Consider the following 22,242-nt stretch of genomic DNA (forward strand, 5'->3'; position numbering starts at 1 on the left):
ACAACCATTGAAAGCTGCCTATTATCTCTCTGATCCTAGTCAGTAGGATGATAAAAGTCATTGTGACTCATAAAATCAGGACAAGTCATGACTCTGCAGAATCCTCTGTGTTATATCAGTCAGCACAAAAGCATCTGTCTAACATCACAGAGCCTTGAGTAGCTGCAATAAAAGCAACAACAAAAGGAAACAAAATTAGAATGGATGTGGCAAAAGCTGTAGAGTTTGCATGCATTTTATGCCGATTAAGAAATCATCAAAAATGCTTTTGCTGGTAAATGAAAACTTCCCATCTATTTAGAAGCCCACAGCATCACAGCAGCAGCACTGCAATTTTTGCCGGGTTGCCACCCGCAAGACTGAGCATGTTTTCAAATTTACTCTTTTTTTTTCCCAAAAGTACACTTTTTAGGTTTTACCATTTTGCTGGGAGTGTCTTGACAAAGCAACTTGACAAAGCCATATATTAAAGTATTTGTTCAATCCAAGTTGGACAGCAGACACAAAATCTTGTCATTTGGACTTCATATTTTCAGATCACTTTGGTAAATTACATCTGCCCAAACCAGATTTAGCAATAACTTTTACCTGAAAAAAACCTCCTGCCCTCATCACCTATTCTTAACTCTGCAGCATCTACAGGAAAATTAGTTTACACTCCATATAGCATAAGGTGAGGCTAGTAAGGATTAAACAGATCTAAATTGTCCACTTGTTTTGAAAAACCCTTGGAGGAAATTTTAAAAGTTTATTTTTTAATTTTAAGTTAGATTATCATCTTCCACGTCTAATTTCTCCAGCCCTCTGAGTGTGACTTAGTCCTTTCTTGCAAGCTCTTGCCAACATCCTTTTCCATCCTTTCCCTCTGACTGACACTCTTTGGTCACAGCCATTGCTTCATTAATGCAGCTCTGCCCTGAAACCACAGATAGAACACAGCATGCTCTTATAGTTCCAGTGCAATAAAATGCTGTTCAGTCATTTCTCATTGCTGGGCTCTGCCGCCCCTGCTCAGAGCACTTCATGTGGCACATTGAGTAACACTGAGAGCCCAAACATTTCATCATCCTCCTCTGAATGCCCTGTTCATGCCATGGCCCAAGGCAGCAGCTGACAGAGGGGACAGCTTGCTTCATAAACAAGCTGCATTAAATATTCTTCCATACATTACAGAGAGCACAAAGGTCAGGGGACTTGGGTCAGCCATAAGGTGACCAATATATCTATGTCATGGGATTGATTTCACAGGAGAATTAGAAATCAATGCCTGGAGTTTAGGGGCTAAAAGCCTTTCACCTTTCGGTCATTGGTGCATACTGAGCTCAGCTCAGTTGTGACTAAAGGCTGTTCCCCTCTGAAGTTTGTTTAATCAGAAGGTGCTTGATTGCATCTTTGATTTGTCATATGCATTTGCTTGAATTTGCTCACATCACAATAATCAATTGTCCATAATTTAAAAAGCTCTTCCACAGCAGGGACCCTGTGCTCTGAAGAAGGACCTTGCACCAAAAGGTTATGAAACCTGACCTACCTTCTCACTGATAAAATGGTTTCTTTGGATCAACAGTGAGCTTGTGTAGGGATAAAGAGAGGAGTTCAGAATGGAAGGACATCCACTTGATATTTCATAGTCAAATCTTTCACAAAGTAGTAGAAAATTTCCTTCTTGTTTTTCTTTTAAATGAGTAATAGGCTTTTAATTAACATTAATATTTTGGTGGAAAGTTTGCAGCTTGCTTAAACAAAGAATGATTGTATTTTCAACTTTTCACCACAAGTATTTCTTCTTTTCAGTTCTACTCATAGAAAAAGGCACTCAAACACTGACAATGCTCGATGGTTTTCCCACATACTCAGTACCACTCCATTTGAAGACTGAAGTCCTAAGTTTAAAAAATGAATAAAATCAATATGGTCAGGGCAGAGAGCTCCATTGTATGGCAACTCAGTACTGCTACAAAAGCCAAACAGATTATTGCATATTTATAAGAAGCAGTCACAGTATTTTATTCTACAATGTTTTCCTCTTACATACAGCTTACAATGCAAGCAAACTAATCTTTTCCTCTGTCCTTCTGACCTCAGGGTCCTACAGAAAAAAAATTTCTTGTTTCCTGATAAGAAAGTAGGCAGCTGTTTGGTCTTTTGGAAGATGATAGGTGAATAGCTGCTTTGTTTATCATGAGAGACACCCCTGAATAGCAAGAACTAGGGAAAAAAAAAAAACAAAACAAGAAGAGAAAAAATACCCCTTGGGAGTGATACATGTTCGCTGCTTTAATTAGGAAATAATAAATATCTCACTATCACAGATCACTTCCTCCATCTAAGCATTCCTTTAGACTGCATAGAACCCAAGAAAAAGCTTCCTAAATGCAAAAACCTGCATCTGTTTTGCAAAGCAGTTAAATCTGTGATCTAACATGATTATCAGAATCAGATGAGGAACATGCCTAGAGACATTTTCCTTATCAAAATATAGTCTTTTCCAGAAACTGCTGAGGTTGTCTTCCTATGGAATAATACATTAATTGTAAAAACTAAAAAAAAAAAACAACCTCCAACAGAAATTACTTTCAAATCACAAGCACATCTGCCTTGATTGGTGGGACAACTTGGTAGCATTATCAATAAAATGGCACATACCTCAGAGGAATATCAACATTCCCAAATGGGAACAAGATCTAAAGTCAAAATCTGGCCCTGAAACTACTGAGACTTCCTGCTTGCTTCTGGTCTTTTTATACAATCCACAGGCAGCCTCACAAACACCCATAAGAAACCAGGACACTATTGGGTGATTCATTGGTGTCTTGTCTCTTTAAATAAACTCTTCTGAAAAAAAATTGACAGTACTGAGGAACAGCTGCCTTACAAAAATACAGTATATTCAGAGGAAAAACATGAAATTAGCTAAAAAAATAAACAGTGAGGCTGAAGGGTTACAAATCCTGTGTCTATATCACCAACAAGCCTTACTAAAAGGGTGGGAGATATACTCTGACTCATGACAGCTAATTTCAATTCAAAATTAATCCGGTTCAATTTCCCTCTAAACTTACAAAGGCTTGAAGGGACCACTTTCCATGCTGTTTCAAAAGACCAACATGTTTGACAGAACTCAGAATACCAAAAATAAGACCTCTATGCTGTCTTGAAAAGAAAGACACTAAATCATTTCCCTTCTTCATATGGCATGTTTTCAATTTAAACCTACTGCCAGACAGAAGTCACTGTGCTACATTAGGAGATTATTTAGAGCAGTGGTGGTTCTGGTTTATATCCCACTATGTGTCCAAAACCATCAGACTACTCATGTCTACTTCTAATTTTACTTCCCCTTATTTGACTTGCACTGGGATATGAAAACCTGAATAAAACAATCCTTTCTATCCACAGTGTGACCTATTGTACAAATGGTATACTATCCTCATGTTAGTATGATATTATTTTTTTATTAAATTATGTATTATGATACATTATTTTTTCATTAGATTAGGGATCAGGAACATTATTTTATCTCCACCTTTCAGCTGAAGAATTCAGATCTTAAAGCATGTAAGCTCTTTTGTATTTGAGCTTGTTGTAGAACACATAAAAGTCATACTACAAAGTTACTAGAATTCTCTGCAAAAGATTACGGTTAACTGGGGTTTAAGTGTATAACAACAGTCAAAAATAAGCATTTAAATGGTTTCAGGAAACTAAAATGTATTAAATAAGCAAACTGAGGATGCAAGTAGCATAAAACCCTCCCAATTATGTTCCTGTTGCCTTTTTCTGTTCTTGTTTAGCACGCAATTAACAAATACACTACTTCCTCTCTGCTAACAGCCTAAGGAGCTTAAGCTGTTAATAGTGCTAGCACTGAATGACTTGAGTGGTACAACATTCCTGTCTTTATCTTTAAAATGACAACACGTGGGTGATTTACAACCCTCCTAATTCTTTTACAATCACTGGTCAAATGCACTGTGACCAATCCAACTCTACAAGATCACATAGGAAAAGAAATTACTGTACATAGGATCACAATATGCACCTTCACACTCCACTGTCAACCCAAATGCCTTGGAGACCTGCTCAAACTGAGATAACAATTGAGCTCATGTCATATCCCTCAGTGTGAAAGAAACCTCTTAAAATTCTTGGGAAATGTTTCCCTTTTGCTATTCAAAGCTCAGTCTGGTGCATAAATATATGATGCATCATTTTTTTTTGTGAACTCTGAAAACAATATACACATACCTGAGAGTGCGTGATTGAAAATTGAGTTCCCCCTCCAATTATGCACCACTTTTTCCAATATAAAAAATATTCCATTTTAATAACATTAATATTCCTTTAAGTAATTCACGTCATTGCAGATTTTTCCCTATTTGGCTTGATTTGGACAAAGTTAATGGCAATCAGAATGACTATAATAAAAATAGAGAGAAGGATCTCTTTTTATGTCAGAAATTAAACTTTTAAGTAGATTAAACACAATAAATTGAAGCATCCTCTTAAGAGTATTTTTCAAACACACAGTCTTAACTGATTGCACATATGGGAAAAATTTCAACTTATAATCACTCATTTATTTATATTATGATGATAGCAAGAAGTCATAGGTTAAGAACAGAACCCATGCTATTGTTCAAACACAATGGAGAATATTATCCCTATCTCAAAGAGGTAAATTGAAAGGGTCATTATTTTTTGTGATCTAAACTATCATTAAACTGTTTATATGTATATAAGAGCCTGAAATTTCCACTTGACAGGCCTACAGTATGTACACATCCATCTTTGGAAAGCCACAATAGACACAGACAGCAGTTCAACCAGTCCAGTCACCAGAGGTGCAGTTCCAGCAACTAGGACATGCACCAGCCAAATAATGACTTTAGCCTTGGCCTGATGGGCAGAAGGTGATGAAGCATCTCTAATGAAGTGCTCACTCTGTATCTTTCCAAAGCAAACACAGCCAGCTCTGACTTGTTATCTTCTTGTGCATGACCTGGGAGCATTACTGTAGATGTGGAACAGAAATAAGGTCTGCTGAACTCAAAACCACAATTAGCTATTAGTTGAAGCCACAGGAGAACCCAGTTACTGCAGTCAGACACTCACCCAGCAGGGCATTACGCCCGTTGTCATCTGGCAGGAATCTTTTATCCACAGCACACACCAACAGGTGATCAGGTAAATTTGGTGACTTTGCACCAACAAGTAAAAATCCGGATGGCACCTCAATATGTTCATTAGAAATTGAAACCAGTCTCAAATCTTTACCAGCCTGGCAGAAACCTAGAAAAAAAAATTCAACTTATTTTAAGTTGAAAAGATTTTTTTGTTTCCTGCTCACAGTTGTCTTTCTTAAAGGACAGGCTTCCTATATTTTTAATGAAAGTCAAAGTCTTACCCTCTAAGATCAAGGGTATGCTAAAAGAGAATTTTCTTTCCTTGTTTTGGTCAGCCATAAACAAAATGCACAATGAAGTTTGTCTTGGTGGGTAGTTTGTAACCAACATATTTATGGGACTACTATCATCACTAACACCATAACTTAGGTCAGACATTCAAAAAGGGAGAAAATAGGTCTCAAAATCTGGTAAATTTCACCAGCCTTTCCTGGGTTTTCAAATATTTTTGACACTCAATACACTTTAAACGGGAAAGACTGGTGATCAAGCAATAAGAATTATCACAGTCGTTTTAGCAAATGCTATGCCTGCAAACTTTGCAATTTAAAGGCCTTGTGCCAGGCATTCCAACAGAATGCTTATCTGACACTGAACAAAGACCCTGTCAAACAGAAGAGCAACTGAGAGCCATCCAGCCTTATCAGGCAGGTAATGAACACTGACATTTTTAGAATTTTTGTATCATATAGATTATGTCATTCTGACAAATTATAGGGGAAATAGCCCAAATTCTACCCTTTTCAGTAGGGCAAATGCTTCTGACAGCACAGTTGGTATTCTTACCATCAGTAGTGCAACATCCTTCTGGGGGAGGCTTCACCTGGTAAGAAACAGGAGGACTACTTGATTCTGAGCCTTCTTCTTCCTCCTCTTCTTCTTCTTCTTCCTCATTATCTGCTCTGCTGCCTGCTGCAAATGATCATAGCATAAATGACTTGGACACCAGAAAATGCTGGCAACAAATCAGTGAGTGAACAGGATGACCCAGTTACAGAAAGTATTACAGCAAACTGGATTTTCTTCTCTTGACAATGACTTTACTGTTGCCAGCTCTTGATAGTTGTTATTCCTTAAAGTTCCAACTTCCAGTCAAGCTTATGATAGAACATCTTTAACCAAGAAAATAAAGATGTTAGTTCCTGTGCAAAACAAGTTAAAAAACATGACTCAACTGCACCTGAGAAAGTAAAACACCTTAAAGTACAAATAAAAAGAAGCCTCAACCTATTAATTTTTAAATCCCATTATTTTAAGATAAGTGCACAATTTTTAGGGGACTTGCTTCTAATGCTTGATCTCTTGCTGATCAAAACAGTGTAACTCTATCCTTTGTTTAGAATATTAACAGCCAATAAAAACCAAAGTCATTACTTCTTGGCACTTTAGAATATCCTGGCTACAGTCCAAGTACAGAATTTATTAATTAGGCATTGACCATGTCCTTGGTTTTGTACAGGACAATGAAAAAACAGTTCCTGCTAGAAACTAGAGGACAATGAAAAAACAGTTCCTGCTAGAAACTAGTTTCACCACAGATGATGCCACAACAAGAACCCTAATTCTCAGCCCTCTATCTCCTACCAGAATCCAGAGCTCCAAGTAATTCACCAACACTCCCTGTACAGTGTCAAGGGAAGGCAGATGTTCAGGAAGATGATTCACTCCAGCCTGTGCTTGGACTATGCTAGTCCAGGAGGCACTATGGAGGTAGTACTAAAAGCTGGAGAGGAATACATGATGTAAGCTTCAATTTTTAGAATGTGTTAGGTGGTTTTAGAGGGCTTTATTGCTGTGTGTTTCACCCCTTCAACTAGAGACTGCCTCTTCTCTCCACCGAAAGAGTTTTTTTAATGAATGATTCAACAGCTCCAGCAAAACTGACCATAATGACCAATGGCTCCATCCCCTCTTCTGGCTCAGATACGCTCCTGGAAAACGGGACAAATGTTGCAAGCAGAGGAGAGCAATTAACTGGAGAAGGGGAAAACACTTCCACAGACAGGACTGAGGAACATTTCACATAGAAGAGAGACAGAGCACAAGTACTGAGTGAACCCAGTGGGGTTTGTGTCTTAGGCTTGTAGGCTTCTAGGGACCTGTAGGGAGATGCCTGCAGCAAACACAGCAAGAGCTTCCCCTGGCAAAATTGAGTCATGAAGGGCTACAGGTACTTGAGGACCAGCAGGAAGTTGAATAGCTGCTTGTACTTGGGCAAGTAAAAGAGCAGTTAGTCACTGAAATTACACTGTTGATCCAGGTTTTAGTCTTGAAACAGAAAAAAAGTGAAGCAGAGCAGTCATCCTCCAAAGCCCAGTGACAACTGGACATAATCTCTTTGCTTCAATTGACTTCGGATCAGGCACTCAGAATCCCATAGGATATCATCAAGGATTTCTCTTTCCTTTCCTATGACTCTCCTCAAAATATCCTTTCATTTTATTAACAAATTATTGCGCAATCATCTAGACGACTACTATAGGATAAATGAGAGCTAGAGAAGAGAAAGTAAATCTGGAGTGTAAAGATTTATCTGTCAGGGTCATTCAGATTTACAGTCCAGTCTAGAAGAGGATTTGAAGGGTACGTTTACTTTTGAACTCTGAACATTAAGCTCCAGTTCTGTGGTGCACACAACTAAGAACAGAACACTAAACACAACTATTTCAAGGGTATGGTCTAAAGACAAAAATGCTGCAATTGAATGAAGGGAAGAATTAAACTCTTCATCTATGCTATTTAAGTAAAGGGTAAGTCATGTGTTATGATGTAACCTTGACTAATATCCAAATGCAATACAATAGGGCTGAATCCCTCCCTTCCTCCCTCCCTTCCTCCCTTCCTCCCTCCCTCCCTCCCTTCCTTCCTTCCTTCCTTCCTTCCTTCCTTCCTTCCTTCCTTCCTTCCTTCCTTCCTTCCTCCCTCCCTCCCTCCCTCCCTCCCTCCCTCCCTCCCTCCCTCCCTCTCTCCCTCCCTCTTTGTACCAGCTCTGACATTTAATGTAGCCTTTCCTGAGCCATCCCAGCTTGCTAACCAGCAAAAAATCCAACTAAGGAAAAAAAAATGTGACCAATTTCCTCTTTTCTTTTTGCTGGACTTATGTGTTAAATTAGCAGAATGGAATATCCAAAATATGGCAAAATTCATGAAAAGGGAGAAAATGGGAATGTATGGATAGGTGAAGAGAACAGAATAGAATATGTTTAATTTCCTTTTTGGACAGAGTTAAACTGTGACGTTTGTTCAACTATAGTAGGTGATTTAAGAAAGAAATGGAAAATGGAAATGGAGATTAAGAAAGGAGACCTACAGCATTTTCAGTTCAAAAGTGGAAAGAGTAAAAGAGAAAGCACTCAAGCATGAGCTGCTGCCACCTGTAAAGGGTTTCATTAGCATTGCCCAAGCCCCCTAGGATGTCTCTCTGACTCAGGAGCCTCCTGGCCCTCAGAGCATAGGGATTCATGTAGCTAGAAATGGAAATTCAATTTCTGACAAGTACGTAAGAGCAGCCTGAAGACCACCTGAGGAACAACCTAGGAGGCACTCTATTATAGGTTACTTCAGAGTTCCCGTTGTCTGAAACTTTCATGAAAGGAATGCTCTCTGCCAGGCTGTTATGAGACTTTTAATTACACTTCAATTCTGTTTCCATTAACTACAACGAACACAGAATCAGCCCCTCAAGGTTTGCAAAGTTCTTTGAAAGTCTTGAAAGAAAGAAAGAAACTAGAGAAGTGTGAAATTGCACTTTTGTTCCTGAACAATGCATCTGCTCCTGTGCTATCTTTCCCAACTGATGTCATAATCAATTTGGTGACATCACAGCTACCATGTAGGTTTATTAAAATCTTATGGAAGGGTTTGATAGAAGGATCGCTTTGTGCAGGGAATAAACAGCATATGTATTTAAACAATTATTGTGTATTCATTATTTTGTCCTGTATTAGCAAAAAAAAAGAAGAAAAGAGGAAATTACTAATGATGTGCAAGTGGATTTTGTTTTTCAAGAAATATTCACAGCTGTCACTTTGCTATTGCTGTGAGGCAATAGCAAAGACTTTAATCTGTGCAAAATACTTTTATCTGTTACTACTCCTTGGCCTGATTTTGTGTGCGTGTGTGTTACTGTGGACCTTCATGCATTTCTCACTAACAGCAGCTAAGTATGACAGGGAAAGTAGGTGTGGACAAAAGACATGAAACTCCACCCTCTTGACAGAAATGACTAAATAATCAAATAAAAAAGCATAACCTTGCACCACCATGCCAGTGTTATGCACACACCAGAAAACTCACTGAAAACCACAAGACCACTACAAGTAACAGACACCAAACTGCATCGTGAGTTTGTTTAGCAGATCCATACAGTTCATTACCGAGAAAGTAGCCTTCTGTAAACACACACACAAATTCAGTGAGAAATCCTATTGGTTAAATATCAACTTGTGCAGGGTTTGTGAGAGAACATATCCTAAATTTTACCTTTGCAACCACATAATAACTACAAATATTATGCCTGAAGTAATTATAAACCATCTCAAAAGCTAAAAAATATTTCTGCTGTATTTATACACATTGAAAATCAGTCTTAGCATACGTGTTTTGCAAATCTATTATGGGTTCTCTACCATTTACTGTGTGACTTTGAGCAGTATATAATAAATTATAGGTTAACAGATTTATTTTCCAAATCTCCAAAGACTTCTCACAAATGTAATGGAACAATTCCTAGAACTTCAATTTATGTGTATAGATGAGTCTGAGCAAGTGGCTTAATTTTGTCAAAATAAAAGACAGTGCATTTTGTATTTTTAATCCAATTCTAATGCATATATATTTGCAGATCATAAAAAAATCCAAATCAAAACTTGTGTTTATCCATATTATGATTTAAAATGTGTATGCTGGGCCACGGCTGAGCATATAGCAGAATTGTCTTTGACAGAAATAGAAATTCCATTTTTCCTACCTTCCAGTGATGATAGTTGCTGTTCAGCTTCCAAATACAACTGAGAAAAGATTGGTCTGGGAACTAAGTTGTCTGAGCGGAGAGAGGCCTCGATGGAATTACGCAACACTTCTTCAAACCGTGTTGTCTTGAGCTGGCCAGCGTAAGAATTTCCCATCTTCTCCAAAAACAAACAAACAAACAAACAAACAAACAAAAAAAAGGCAAAAGAGACAGGAAGAGGGAAAAAAAAAAAAAGAAAGATATTACAATTTAAGCACTCAGTACTCCATCACTGCATGCTGACGCTAGGCTCAACATTTCTCATGAAAGAGAAATGCTCCATTGTCCACAAAGAAAGGCAAAGAACACTGACTGCAGCAGTCACTGAGCACATCCTGCTGGTAAATTACAGGAAGTAATCTAAAAGTAACAGCTTTCTCTAATTCAGCAGAAAGGCAGCAAGCTTTGGCACCTTCTTGAAAAAGTGACTAGAAATCTGATTCAAGTAATTCCTTGATTTATATAGCAATTGAGGAGAGGTGCTTTCAGTAGTCATCAGTCTATTGTTAAACAGCCTTTCTATTTCAAGCGATTTGAGCAGAATAAATGATCTGGGCAATAGCACAGTTTTGTGTACTTTTCTTTGCATGGTCCATCATGGCTGAACCTGGCTAAAGCAGTTCAACATTTCTTTCAGAGGTCCTGTCTCATAAATAATGTAGCATTGCTGTAACCCACAGAGGGTGAAATATAGCTTTTACTTTTCACCCTAAACAGTATTTTTCCTTGTAAAAAACAGCACTTTTTTTGCTTTTTTTTTTAATTAAACAGTATCCATCCACATGCATTGATATTGCATTCACTTATTTATTAGGACTTTACTTTTAGTGAAACCATGTAATTTATTCAATCTGTCACTGAGCAGGCAGTCTATTCCAGCTGAATATTCCATGGAATTAACTGACACCTACTTTCTACAGGGAACACAATGAACTGGTGTAACCAAAAGCCATGTCAGCTTTCTTTCCCTACTACAAAGTAGCTCTTGCCCTGGGCCCCATGTCCTTTCCCTCCTCAAGTAACTGTGAATAGAAAGCATGAAATGCTTCCTGTTTGTGGCAGTAATTCCTAAACCCTGAACAGCCCCTCCTCAGCCCTGGATGCTGCTTGGGAAATTCCCCTGTTGAGAAGCATCCCGTAGGAATCAGTCAGGCAAAAGGAAAACCACTGGGAAATCACATATTGCTTGTCATGGGAAAAGGGCTTTGAAGGGAACAACATACAAACCTGTTGATTTGGATATCCTTTTATGACTTTGTAAAGCATATTTTACATATATATAATCATATTTTAGTGTACTTGTTTGTATCATGTTAATACTGTATAGAGAGTATGGCTAGTAGTACTACATGATAAAAAATTGCTATAATAGATATATACAGTATTAACAGAACCATAATGAGAACAATAAAACAATGGAGGCAGTATTGAAGAAAATTATTTAGACTAAAAGAAGGCACTACCAACAAAATATTCATGTATATACACAAAATCAGAGGAGCTGCACTGAATATTACTGATGAATCCATTTGGTAAGGGGCAAACAGGAAGCTGCAAAGCCTATTAGAGATGTTCACTGCTGGTATGGAAATCAGGCTGCATCTTCTCCTCCAACACAGAAAGCTTCTCACAGTTCCCATCCCACTCTGATAGGAACCCTCTGGCTCCTTCTGAGTATTGCTTCCCCCTGCACCAAAGGCAGCTGAAGAGAATGAGAAAAGCCTGACATCAGAAATGTCCTTAACAAGCTTTACCAAAGGTATATGCAGGAAACCCCAGGTCAGCTCTGAAATTAATTCTATCCAATGCTGAATGCTTGTTCAGGATTTACAGAGCCCACAAGTGGTCAGAAGAGAAACCCCGTATTTAATCCTGAGGATGGCAGAAACCAGCATCTTATCAATGTGATGTTACAGATAAGGAATCAGTTAAGATTATATTATTTGTGAAAGAGGCAGGTTTTGGAATTCTTTGCAACACAAGCATGTTTGTTTGCTTATTAGGCAGCTAATTTAATTTTGTGAATGGGTTGTTAAAAAGAAACAAAAATACACTTTCTGGATTTGTAAGATCTCATGTGTTTGTGTGATCTTAAATCACAGTGTAAACACAATCATATACCCAGCAACCTATTTTGGAAGATGTGATAAATATTTTTTATCCATTTTTTATCATCAAACACACACCACTGGAACCAGAAAATGGGCATTACAGGAGTTTTTTTGCCAGCACTAGTCTCTGCTGTTCAGATCCCCACTGACTCTCAACCGCCAAAGAAATAACTTCTCCAAAGCAAGCAAGGGAGAAACCATTTCCCACTAGCTATAAGACAGTTGTCATCCCCTCTTTTCTTCAGAGCTGCTCAGACTGTGGTATCTGAATTGACAATTGCTGACTCCATGGAAGCAAAAACTGAGTCCTGTGTCCCTGCTGCAATGACGTCATCAATCCCAGCCTTGATTTATGTTTCTCTTGGATACAACTGGGTGCCACAAGCTAAACTTTCAAACACTTGTGAAAGTCCAAGCCATGCACATAGATGGTCACCAGACCTACTAAAAAACCCCCATACACTGACACAGAAGGATGGCCCTCGACCCCATCTACTGATAAATCAAAGGGCACCTCCCTGTCACACGGCCAGTTTCCATGGAGAGCAGGCAGAGGAAAATACTCGCCAATATAAGGAGGAGATAAAAAGGCAAAGAGCTGGACCAGGAAGAGCCTCATAAAAGCATGATAAAAAGACAAAAAACACTCTGAGCCACTAGGGAGCCTAAGAAAAAATTGCAGACACAAATGAAGCAGGTCAGGACAATGCCTTAGAAATCCTTGGATAATGCTGGCAAAGAGAGATGCTAAGTCCAGGCATCTGAAAATGTGAGCAAAATTTTGTTAGTCACTTAAAGAAGCATCTCAAATTCCAAATAAAGAACCATCAGCATTTCAGTGGTAAGCAGGGACTGTGTAGTTAAAAAAAATGGGGACCGTCTTAAAGGTGAAAGTCTGTCACGTTTAGAGTCAACTTCAAGTTCAACTGCAGTTGAACCAGTCAGGGCTTAAGAAAACCTGCCATGCCTGCCCTCCCGTGCTGTGATTTCAGTGAGGAGCTCCCTCAGCCACAAGGGCCATGACAATGACTGGCCACAGCAGGAGAGGGCGATGGCCAGCAGCAGGAGGACATTCAGTGCCAGCACCCAGGTCACACACAGAGATCTTGTGCACAGTGGAACAGACAGCAGCACTTTACTGACTTTTTACTGTGAGGAGCACTAGGGTTTTGTGAAGACTGAAGGTGAAGGACAGCAATTCTGGACAAAATTAATCCTACAGCTAGGACAGACTGAGTACCCTAAGGAATGCTATGGATTTTAGAGCATGGCAAGCAATCCAGGCCTTTTAACAACTCCCATTGAAACAGACTGATAAATAAAGCCTGCCCTCAGCAGAAACTGAGGAAACCAAATAGTATATGTGGGCTGTGTTATGTTGACTTAAAACAATAATCAAGGTAATTAAGCGGGAAATTAGGAAGACCTGGTTGATTATTAAGAAATTCAGCCTTAGATACAAGTTACAAATTGTTACAGGAGGCAATGATTCATATTAAGTTGCAAGATTTTTGCATTATGCAACATAATTTACACTGCTACTTTACTATATTAATCCTTTCATTATTGCTTTATAGCAGTGAATATGTTTTCCAAGTTTCAGCAGCCAGCTTTCATTCTTTTGAAACAGTTTAACAGAGTAATTTCTATTGTATCATTTCTAAGAGGAGAATATCAAGATGTTCTCATGCTCTCCGACAGAATTTGCTATCACTATGGCAAAAGGCAGTTTTTTGCTTGCATAGAAAGAAAGGATTTGTTTTCATGGACATGGGATTTAGGTATCTAAAAGGCTATCTATCAAATTTTTTCTGTAAGGAGAAGAAAGTGTTATTTACTGCAGGTTAACAATTTGTTAACAGAATAGTACCAAAAAAGTTCTGTGATCCTTTTGCCCTTTGGATATAATTATATTTATCAAGTAATACCCAAAATCCGTCAATATTTGTAAAGTCCAGTAAAGTCTGTACTGGTGTATTAAAAACATCAGTCTAACAAAAAAGAAACCTTAGGGTAGGGAGTCATATGTAAATATAATTATAAGAAGAAAAATAAATTTGGAGACAGCACAAAACTGATTCTCTTCAATGGTAGCAATACATCCTGCAAAATCTTCCTCGTGGATTCAGCCCAGCCATGAAAAAGCACAATTTACTCCTTTATTTTCATGAAGCTATCTGTAATTACAGTGTTATCTCTAGCTTTGGATTTGGAAGGATAAATTATTTATAATCTCCTACATTAATTTGCGTCACGTGTAGAAGTGATACTGTGTGGTATTTATTTCCCATAGGTTACATAAAATCTATTCCCACAGGATATACAGAATTCTTGATTCAGGAGAACTAAAAGACACTCTGATTTTCAGCCTCCACAAGACACAATAAAGTATTATATTTTATGTCTTTACTACTAGTCTCAAAATAAGGTTACTTCATCCAAAATGCCCGTCAGGAACAGTCACTGGTCCATCGTGACTCCTGAAGTGTGTCTGGGAACTACTGAAGAGAGGGAGTACAAGTGTCGGATCTCAAGATCTCAGTCCTGAGATGCTGAGCCTCCGAGACCCTGGGGGGGCTCGGGACTCCTGGAATGTTGCCAGAAGTGTCTGGTGGCTGGACTTTGGTCCTGCACAGGAGACGACAAGGATGAGGGCTTCACAGGGTGAATGGTGAAGGGATTAGTTAATTAGAGAGTGAGACACAAGGTTTAGGATTTATGTACAGGGGGGTTTAGAGGAGTAAGATGGAGGAATTGGGGTGTGTCCTGTCCTTCTTCTTCCTCTTCTCCTCCATCTTCTTTGGCCACGGTGGCACCTTTGGATTGGTTATTACTAAGAGTACACCGAGTTATAAGAATAGATGGTATTGGGGAAAAATGATAAATATTGTATACGTAACAAAGGGTATAAAGATACGTGGCTGCCCGGGAGGGCAGAGAGTGTGCCCATGGCTGACTGCTGAGCAGATCTTTGTTCGGCTGAAAGAACATCTTTTAGATAAACAATTAATAAACATAAAAACCAGAAAGAAGAACTGAAGCCTCTTCTCGTCCTTCGATACGCGGGCTGCCCCAAGGCCACCCTGGGCCTTTTCAGGCCCCTCAAACAGCCGAGATAAACCGGACATACAAGCACCAGAGCTATGCCAAGATATTACAACAGAAAATTGATTTCTGGCACACAGAAATATCTCCTTCAATTGTTTCATTTAGTAATAAAGCTGCAGACCATATGGGCAAAGAGAAATTAAAAATTATTCTTCCAGAAATCAACATAGTTGTTCATGGACCACAAAATTATCCCTTGTAGAAGCAATTTACAAAGCTTTTTCTCTGTCAGTACAAAACCACCTAAAAGCATTGTAAAGAGGTGGATTATTGCCAGTTTCTGAGAAAAATGTTAGTTTCTGGAAGTCAAATCTGTTTCCTCACTATTCTGCCAGACTGACTTGGCAGTAAGAGAGAGGGGGGAAAAAGGGCTCATAAAACTGATATTTATAATATAACACTGGAGAGTGGGAACCATCACTTCATTTGAGATTACTTCCAGACCAACATTTTACCAAAATGATTTTCACCAAAATCTTCAAGAAAGATTTGACTTTTATCTCTTAGTGTTACCCTGAAAGAGAAATTTTCAAGCTTCAAAAGATGCTAAGAAATGAAATTACAATTCTTTCCTGAGCCCAACTCTACCAATATCAACAAGAATAAAATCAGTAGTCACTTATGGATCTGTTGATTGAAATCCACTTCTTCAGAGAAGTAATTTATTCCTCAGCAGTAAAGCTGTCAGATGAATAAGTCTCTAGTCATTCCATGTTTCATATATGACAAAAGTTTGGCAGTTCAGTAGACCCCATTTGGCCCATTACATTTTAAATGCAACATAAAACTTTTAAATAAAACCACAGTTACCTTTGCCAGAAATTCTAGCTCATTCTCTGTTACCAAATCTTAGAACTTCCATATGTCTTGTGGACTTACATGAGAAATGTTATCTAAACACCAGTCCAGATTAAACTTAATGGTTTCCAAAAAATTTGGTTAGAAGCTCATGATGAAACACAGAGACTCCGATTGAGGTTGATGACAGGTCACAGAGAACTTCATCCTACCACCTTTACACAGCCAAGAACAATTCTGCTGCTGCTTCTATAAAAGAAATATACTGTAACAAGACTAGTCATATCTCTCTACCACTTCTTTTTACCTTCTGTTTGCTTTTAATTTTTATCTGAGTTCTTCTTTGATTTTGAAAATCAGGCTGACTGCAGACAGGGATTTTCTCCCGCATCAACAGTGAGATGATTTCCTCCCCTGACTCATGTTTCCAAGCAACAGGATGTTGGAACAAGAGCACAGATTGAAAGGTGTCAAAGCCTTTTTTTTTTTTTTTTTTGGCAACTCTAGATTCCAAGCCACATTCTTTATATTCATCACTGAAATCAGTTCTCTCACTCACTGCACAAGTAAATAACTGGGAAATGTCTTTAATCTCAGGAGATTGTTGCAGAGATTAATGCAGGCACTTTTGCAATGAAATTCAACACAGGAAAATTCCCCCACCTATTGAAAAATCAAGTCCATTTCCTAACTATAAAAAAGGATGTAAACAAACTTGGACAAATCAGTGTTAAACCACCTTACTAAAACACTATAAAAAAGCTTTTGCTTTCTTTTTTCTTCAGGCAGGAAGTAAATAAATTCGGTTAATGGATCATTCTTATTATGGATTTATTTCACACCCATTTTGGCCATAGTAAAGACAGCTTTAAAAAAAAGTGTTTTCTTATTTTTTTGCTGAAATTTTTCAACTGAAAATCCAATAAGCATTACTTCTGACTGGTCATTTTTTCAGTTTAAATACTATAATTCATGCAGGGAACATATGAATGAAATGAAATTAATAATTTCTATAGAAAGAGGGAAAATAATTTCCTGATATGTCTGGAAAAAAACCCAAGAAAAACCAAAATGAAACAACAAAAACCTTCTCATACAAATTCAACTTCACATTGAACCAAAAAAGAAGAAAAAGCCTGATGAAATCCAGAGCAATCTAAGTTGTCATAAACTCATTTAAATATACAGCTATGCTGGGGGATCTAGACTAAGGCATGTTGGCAATTTAATGACAAGGAATCCAAGCTGTGAAGCTGTGACAGCCTACACTGTAGATTTCTGGCGAAACAGAAAACTCCAATTGCAATCAGATTCCTGTAATTAATTAAGGATGAAAGACTGTTTTGATTTTAACACAAAGTTTGGTCTTTCTTTATGGTGACAGAAAACTTAAGCTTCCTTCACCTTAGTAACTCTTATGCCTATTCTCAAACCAGAGCTGATTTTTTTCTGAAACATTTAAAGTACTGTTTTGTGCTCAAATGACACTATATTTTAATTTATTTTAAAGAGAAGAAAAAATGTCAAAGCTCAAATTGCTCATAACAGAAATCCTTTGTTAAAAGCTATATATTGGATTACTCTTCAAGTTTTAAAAATATCATAATTATAAGCACTATTGGGACTGATGCCTGATAAAAATCTGTACCTGCAAAAAGAATTCAGAAGAAATCTTAGACTTTTTAAAAGTGACTTAGCATCTACTATTAATATATTTTAATTTTCACTGGAAGTCTATTTTAGATATAATGATGACACTGGTTTTCATTTATTTGCTTCTTGTTTTAGCACGAATCTTATTTTCAAAGACTTGTCATTCCTTTATATCCTGACAACTGGGCCAAGGGGCCACTTGATAAAAATAAATGTGAGCTGGGTGATAGTCCAGTGTTGTATTAATAATGCAGAATGAGCCTAACACATGATATGGCAATAAATACATTTAGGCAGTGGGACTTCATCTTGTAAATGCTTTCACATTCCTCTCTGCAAGAAACCATGTATTCTGATACAGATTTCCTTGATTTTCCTACAGGATCTAATAAACTCTGCAGGTGTTACTGGAGAGAAAATCCCTTATCAGCAGCTTCCAGTATAGTGCAGGTGATTTGCTTCACTATTTCTCCAGCACAGAACCCTGATCCTGTGGCTGGTCAGACAGCACTGCCTTGGCTCCCATTTGCCTTTTGTGCATTGCTTTGATCAGCTCCTGGCTTTGGATGAAAGCAATTCTTTCAGAGGCCACCTTCAAACTCTCTTAAAAAAAAAAAGAATTACATACATAAAACCAATTGAGCTTGTTAAGCAGCAGGAAGAAGCCAAGTAGAGGGAGGAGAAAGGGAGGGAAGGAGATGCCACAAATCAGGGCTAGGAAGCAATGATCAAAGTGGTGACTGGGAAATTAGTAAAAATTATCTCCCAGTTTTACAGGTCTGGGGCCTTGCTGTAAGTGCAAAGGCTCTCTCACTATTACCTAGGCAGACACAACTCCCTCTCCAAGAACTGTCTCAGACATCTCCTCCAGTGCTTTGAGAAGAGCCACTTGAGATCTCAGAGTAAAGCAGCAGGCAGCAGATTGGCAAGTCAGAAGAGAGATAATCCTGAAATGCATATTTTCTGAAGAAAATTCTAGGAAACCAATACTACACTTTCTTCTGGTTACTGGTGCTATAGAGTGTTTCCAAGAATCTTTTCAAGTACAAAAGGAGTGCACAAAGAATAATGCTGTACTGATTGTACAGGTTAGCTTTTTGAGTCATGCTCAAAGCCAGACTTTTGCTTTTCCTTCCCCCAAGCCTCCAGACTCATTCCTGCCCCCAGCCCTCCAGGCTCACCCCTGGAAGCATTGCAGCAGCCACATGCACACAGAAATACCAGAATGGACAGCTTAAACACACCCTGGAGCTGTCTGCCAGGGCAGCAGGGGCAGAGCCAGTGCCTGTGGCAGTTCTCCAAGGATGCACAGTGCACAGGTTCAGGGGCTCCACCTCATTCACAGCAAATGGCCTCACTGCTTGAAAGACAGCCTCACTGATTTCTACTAATGTACCTAGGTCATATTTTCCATCTAATGAACAAAGAGTGGAAACAAATACAATGGGAACAGTTTAAAATGTACCTCACCATTTGTGGATAGCAAATACATCTGTAGATGAGCGTATCACATTACAAATACTTATGAACTTCAAGGTTTACTCAATCAGGAGACTGATTGCACACTATTATATGTTGAAAATGCATTAAATAAGAAACATTTGCAAACAAAAATATGCAATCCAAAGCATTAATCAAATATCTTTAGTTAAAAGTATCAGTAGAATCCTCAAATTTAATTCACTTAAGAAAGTGAACTTAGCAGTTTTATATATGAGTTGTCTACTTTGAGGGTTTAAAAATTCAAGTTGTCTGAACATTGAGTATTTCAAAATTTTCCTAAGAGGAAATCACTCAAACCAAGAACAGCAAACAAGAGACAAAAAATGCAGACAAATTAATATAGTTAAAGCATTAACATTAGCTGTAAAATGTCTCACAAATATTATATTTGAACAGCAATCAATATAAGACGGTATACGTTATGATATATTAATATTTTTATTAAACAGTAACAGTATTTTTCAGCATGGAAATATACAATAGAAAATATACTGTACCGTACTGAAAGCGCGTGCTCCTCAGCGACTTCCAGTAAGTGACTCCTGAAGTTTCATGTCCTGACTGCAGCCCTGAATACCTTACACCTGGTGCTAACTGCCAGTGATTAGGTCTTTGTGGAGTTTTCTTTTTTGTTTCATTTAGGAGAGTGTGCTGCTTGGCAAACTGGTGAGCACACTTAAGGCTCCTGAGTCAGCACAGTGCGCAACTGAACAACCCAGTCGGGTCACCATGACACGAACACTCTCCTGTCACAGTAGAGCACAAGAAGATTTCAAAGCTATCTATTCTGCAACTGTGGCAAAAGCTAAGTAATGAGACCACAATATACCCTGGCAAGCTGTTCTCTAATTTGTGTACTGGCTATACTAAATGATAAATGGTCTGACTTTATGTCTTATTAACACAAAAGTGCTGTGCTGGGTCATGGTGCTCCCAGCCAGGCACACAGGAATCTATCAGTCTGAAACATTATTAAAATCAACAGTTTTGTTGGAGGCTTTTGGAAGGACTGAAACAGTTTGGGGTTTTTAAGAAATAAGTGGGTCCTTCTGTACTGTCTAGATATCAAAATCACTAAAGAAAGCATGAAGTATGCTCAGTAGGTTTGGGTTTTTTTTTTTTTTCTGAGAGAAGAAAAGATTAACAGGAGAATGAAATCAGGTATGTAGCAATATTATCTTTGTGTTGGTACTGCGCCCATATCTCTTGTACAAAAGGATAGGAGGAAGTCAAAACAATATTTGAGAGAACATGTTCAATACAACGCTGGAAATACAAAGAAACAGCTGTTGCATCATATTTAAACAAACAGCGCATCTTTTCAAGATACAGCTAAAGCACATGTACAGAGAATGTTTCTCATAAAAACATATTTGTCAAACATTTCTTTAGGTAATAAAATAATTTCAGAAGATAAAAGCAATAATTCTGATAACTGAATTTTCTTTTTCTTGCATCTCCAAGTCATGCAAGGTTCAGATCCATGCTTGATTTTAAACTCAGTTAAATATTACTGAAATTAGTAAAAATCAAACGCTTGATTTTACTTGAATCAAGCACTGGGAGTCTTGGCTCCCAGTTGAATTAAGTTTCTGTGTAACCTTATATGCAGAGTATTTTTGGTACAGCTTGTGAAATTTGATTTTCACCCTTCACTCTCAGGACATGGTTTCATGACTGGCTCAAGCTACTCTGTACTCAGGTTACTGCTGAAAAGCAACATCTCTCCTGCTGATTGTATATCCCCTCTGTTGTTCAATGGCATTAATGTCAGCTGATATAATTGAAGACTCATAGTTTCTGTAGGGTCATGTTTTGCTGGATCAGATCCCTCATCTAGCTATGCATAAATTATATGGCCATTAATATATGCAAAAGCAAAGTACCAGTATATGGCTAGGGAGGGAAGTGAAAACAGTCTCTTTTTCTATAAAAATGTTTTAAATAACACTTTAAAATTTTAAAGATACAATTTCTGATTCTTCTGTAACATAAGAGGGAAAAACCTGAATTTTAAAGCTTCTTGAAGCTTTAAAATGTTAGGAACTTTGGTGATTTAATGCTTTCACTGAAAACAATGTTCATATTAATTGCAAGTTTTCATTGTTTCTTTAGTAATTTTTTTTATATATGCTCTCTCTACATACTCAACATGCTTTAATTTTTGATTGGCCCTGAGCTGGTCAGGTAGTTGTACTGGATTATCACTGTGGGTCTCTGTCAACTGGCAGGCTCTAGTCTAGTCTAGTCAATTCTATTCTTAGATTTTAGATAAAAGCACTCCATTGAAGAACCTGAAAGAGAAACTGTCCAGAAAGTAGTATATAATTATTTAGGAGAGTGATTGGTATCTTTTTCTGTTTCTATGGGAGTGAACTAGAAGCTTTATAAATGTTCTACATTTGACACCAGATACATGAGACCTCAGCCATGCATTTGCAAGAAGGGTACAAATTCTTTCAGCCAAGAAATGCAGGAATGACTGACTGGTTTCCTACCAGCACTGTACAACTGTGTATCTTCAATATATTAGCTTGACCAAACTGGCACTTGAAGTATTATATTGACAGCCAAAGTTTAGAGAAATCCAAAAGGAAAACAAACATTGCAAGAAATAGATATGTGTGTGAAAGGTGATTTTTGAAAGAGTCACTTTTAATAATTTACCAAGCCAACCAAAACAAAAGTCAGGAAATTCACCTTTTAAAGAAGTATAACTTGACTAATGCCAGCCTAAAATATTTTCCCCATAGCTGTAGTGCATTCATGAGCAAAATTTCTCTAGGATGCACTGCCCTAGAGAATGGAATGACATCTAGAATGTTGCAGTGTCTGTCTCTGACTTTGCTTTGTGGCTGGAAACACCACATCA

The 22,242-nt window shown here is 37.9% G+C and overlaps 1 protein-coding gene across 5 annotated transcripts in view; it reads right to left on the minus strand.

Moving 5' to 3' along the window:
* The window catches only part of GREB1 (growth regulating estrogen receptor binding 1), a 99,520-nt gene that overhangs the window by 48,395 nt on the left and 28,883 nt on the right, over positions 1-22,242 (minus strand). For 3 of the 5 annotated variants that reach the window (XM_074538090.1, XM_074538092.1, XM_074538091.1), the window contains exons 2-4: positions 10,156-10,312; positions 5,973-6,098; positions 5,116-5,292 (exon numbers count right to left, since the gene is read on the minus strand). In XM_074538090.1, the coding sequence (XP_074394191.1) occupies positions 5,116-5,292; positions 5,973-6,098; positions 10,156-10,312 (460 nt within the window). Of the gene's footprint in view, positions 1-5,115; positions 5,293-5,972; positions 6,099-10,155; positions 10,313-19,867; positions 20,025-22,242 lie in introns of those variants that run through there. The other 2 variants (XM_014268984.3, XM_074538093.1) reach the window with 2 other exon arrangements.

The sequence above is a fragment of the Zonotrichia albicollis genome, chromosome 3 (genome assembly GCF_047830755.1).
Source record: "Zonotrichia albicollis isolate bZonAlb1 chromosome 3, bZonAlb1.hap1, whole genome shotgun sequence".
NCBI classification, from domain to species: Eukaryota; Metazoa; Chordata; class Aves; order Passeriformes; family Passerellidae; genus Zonotrichia; species Zonotrichia albicollis.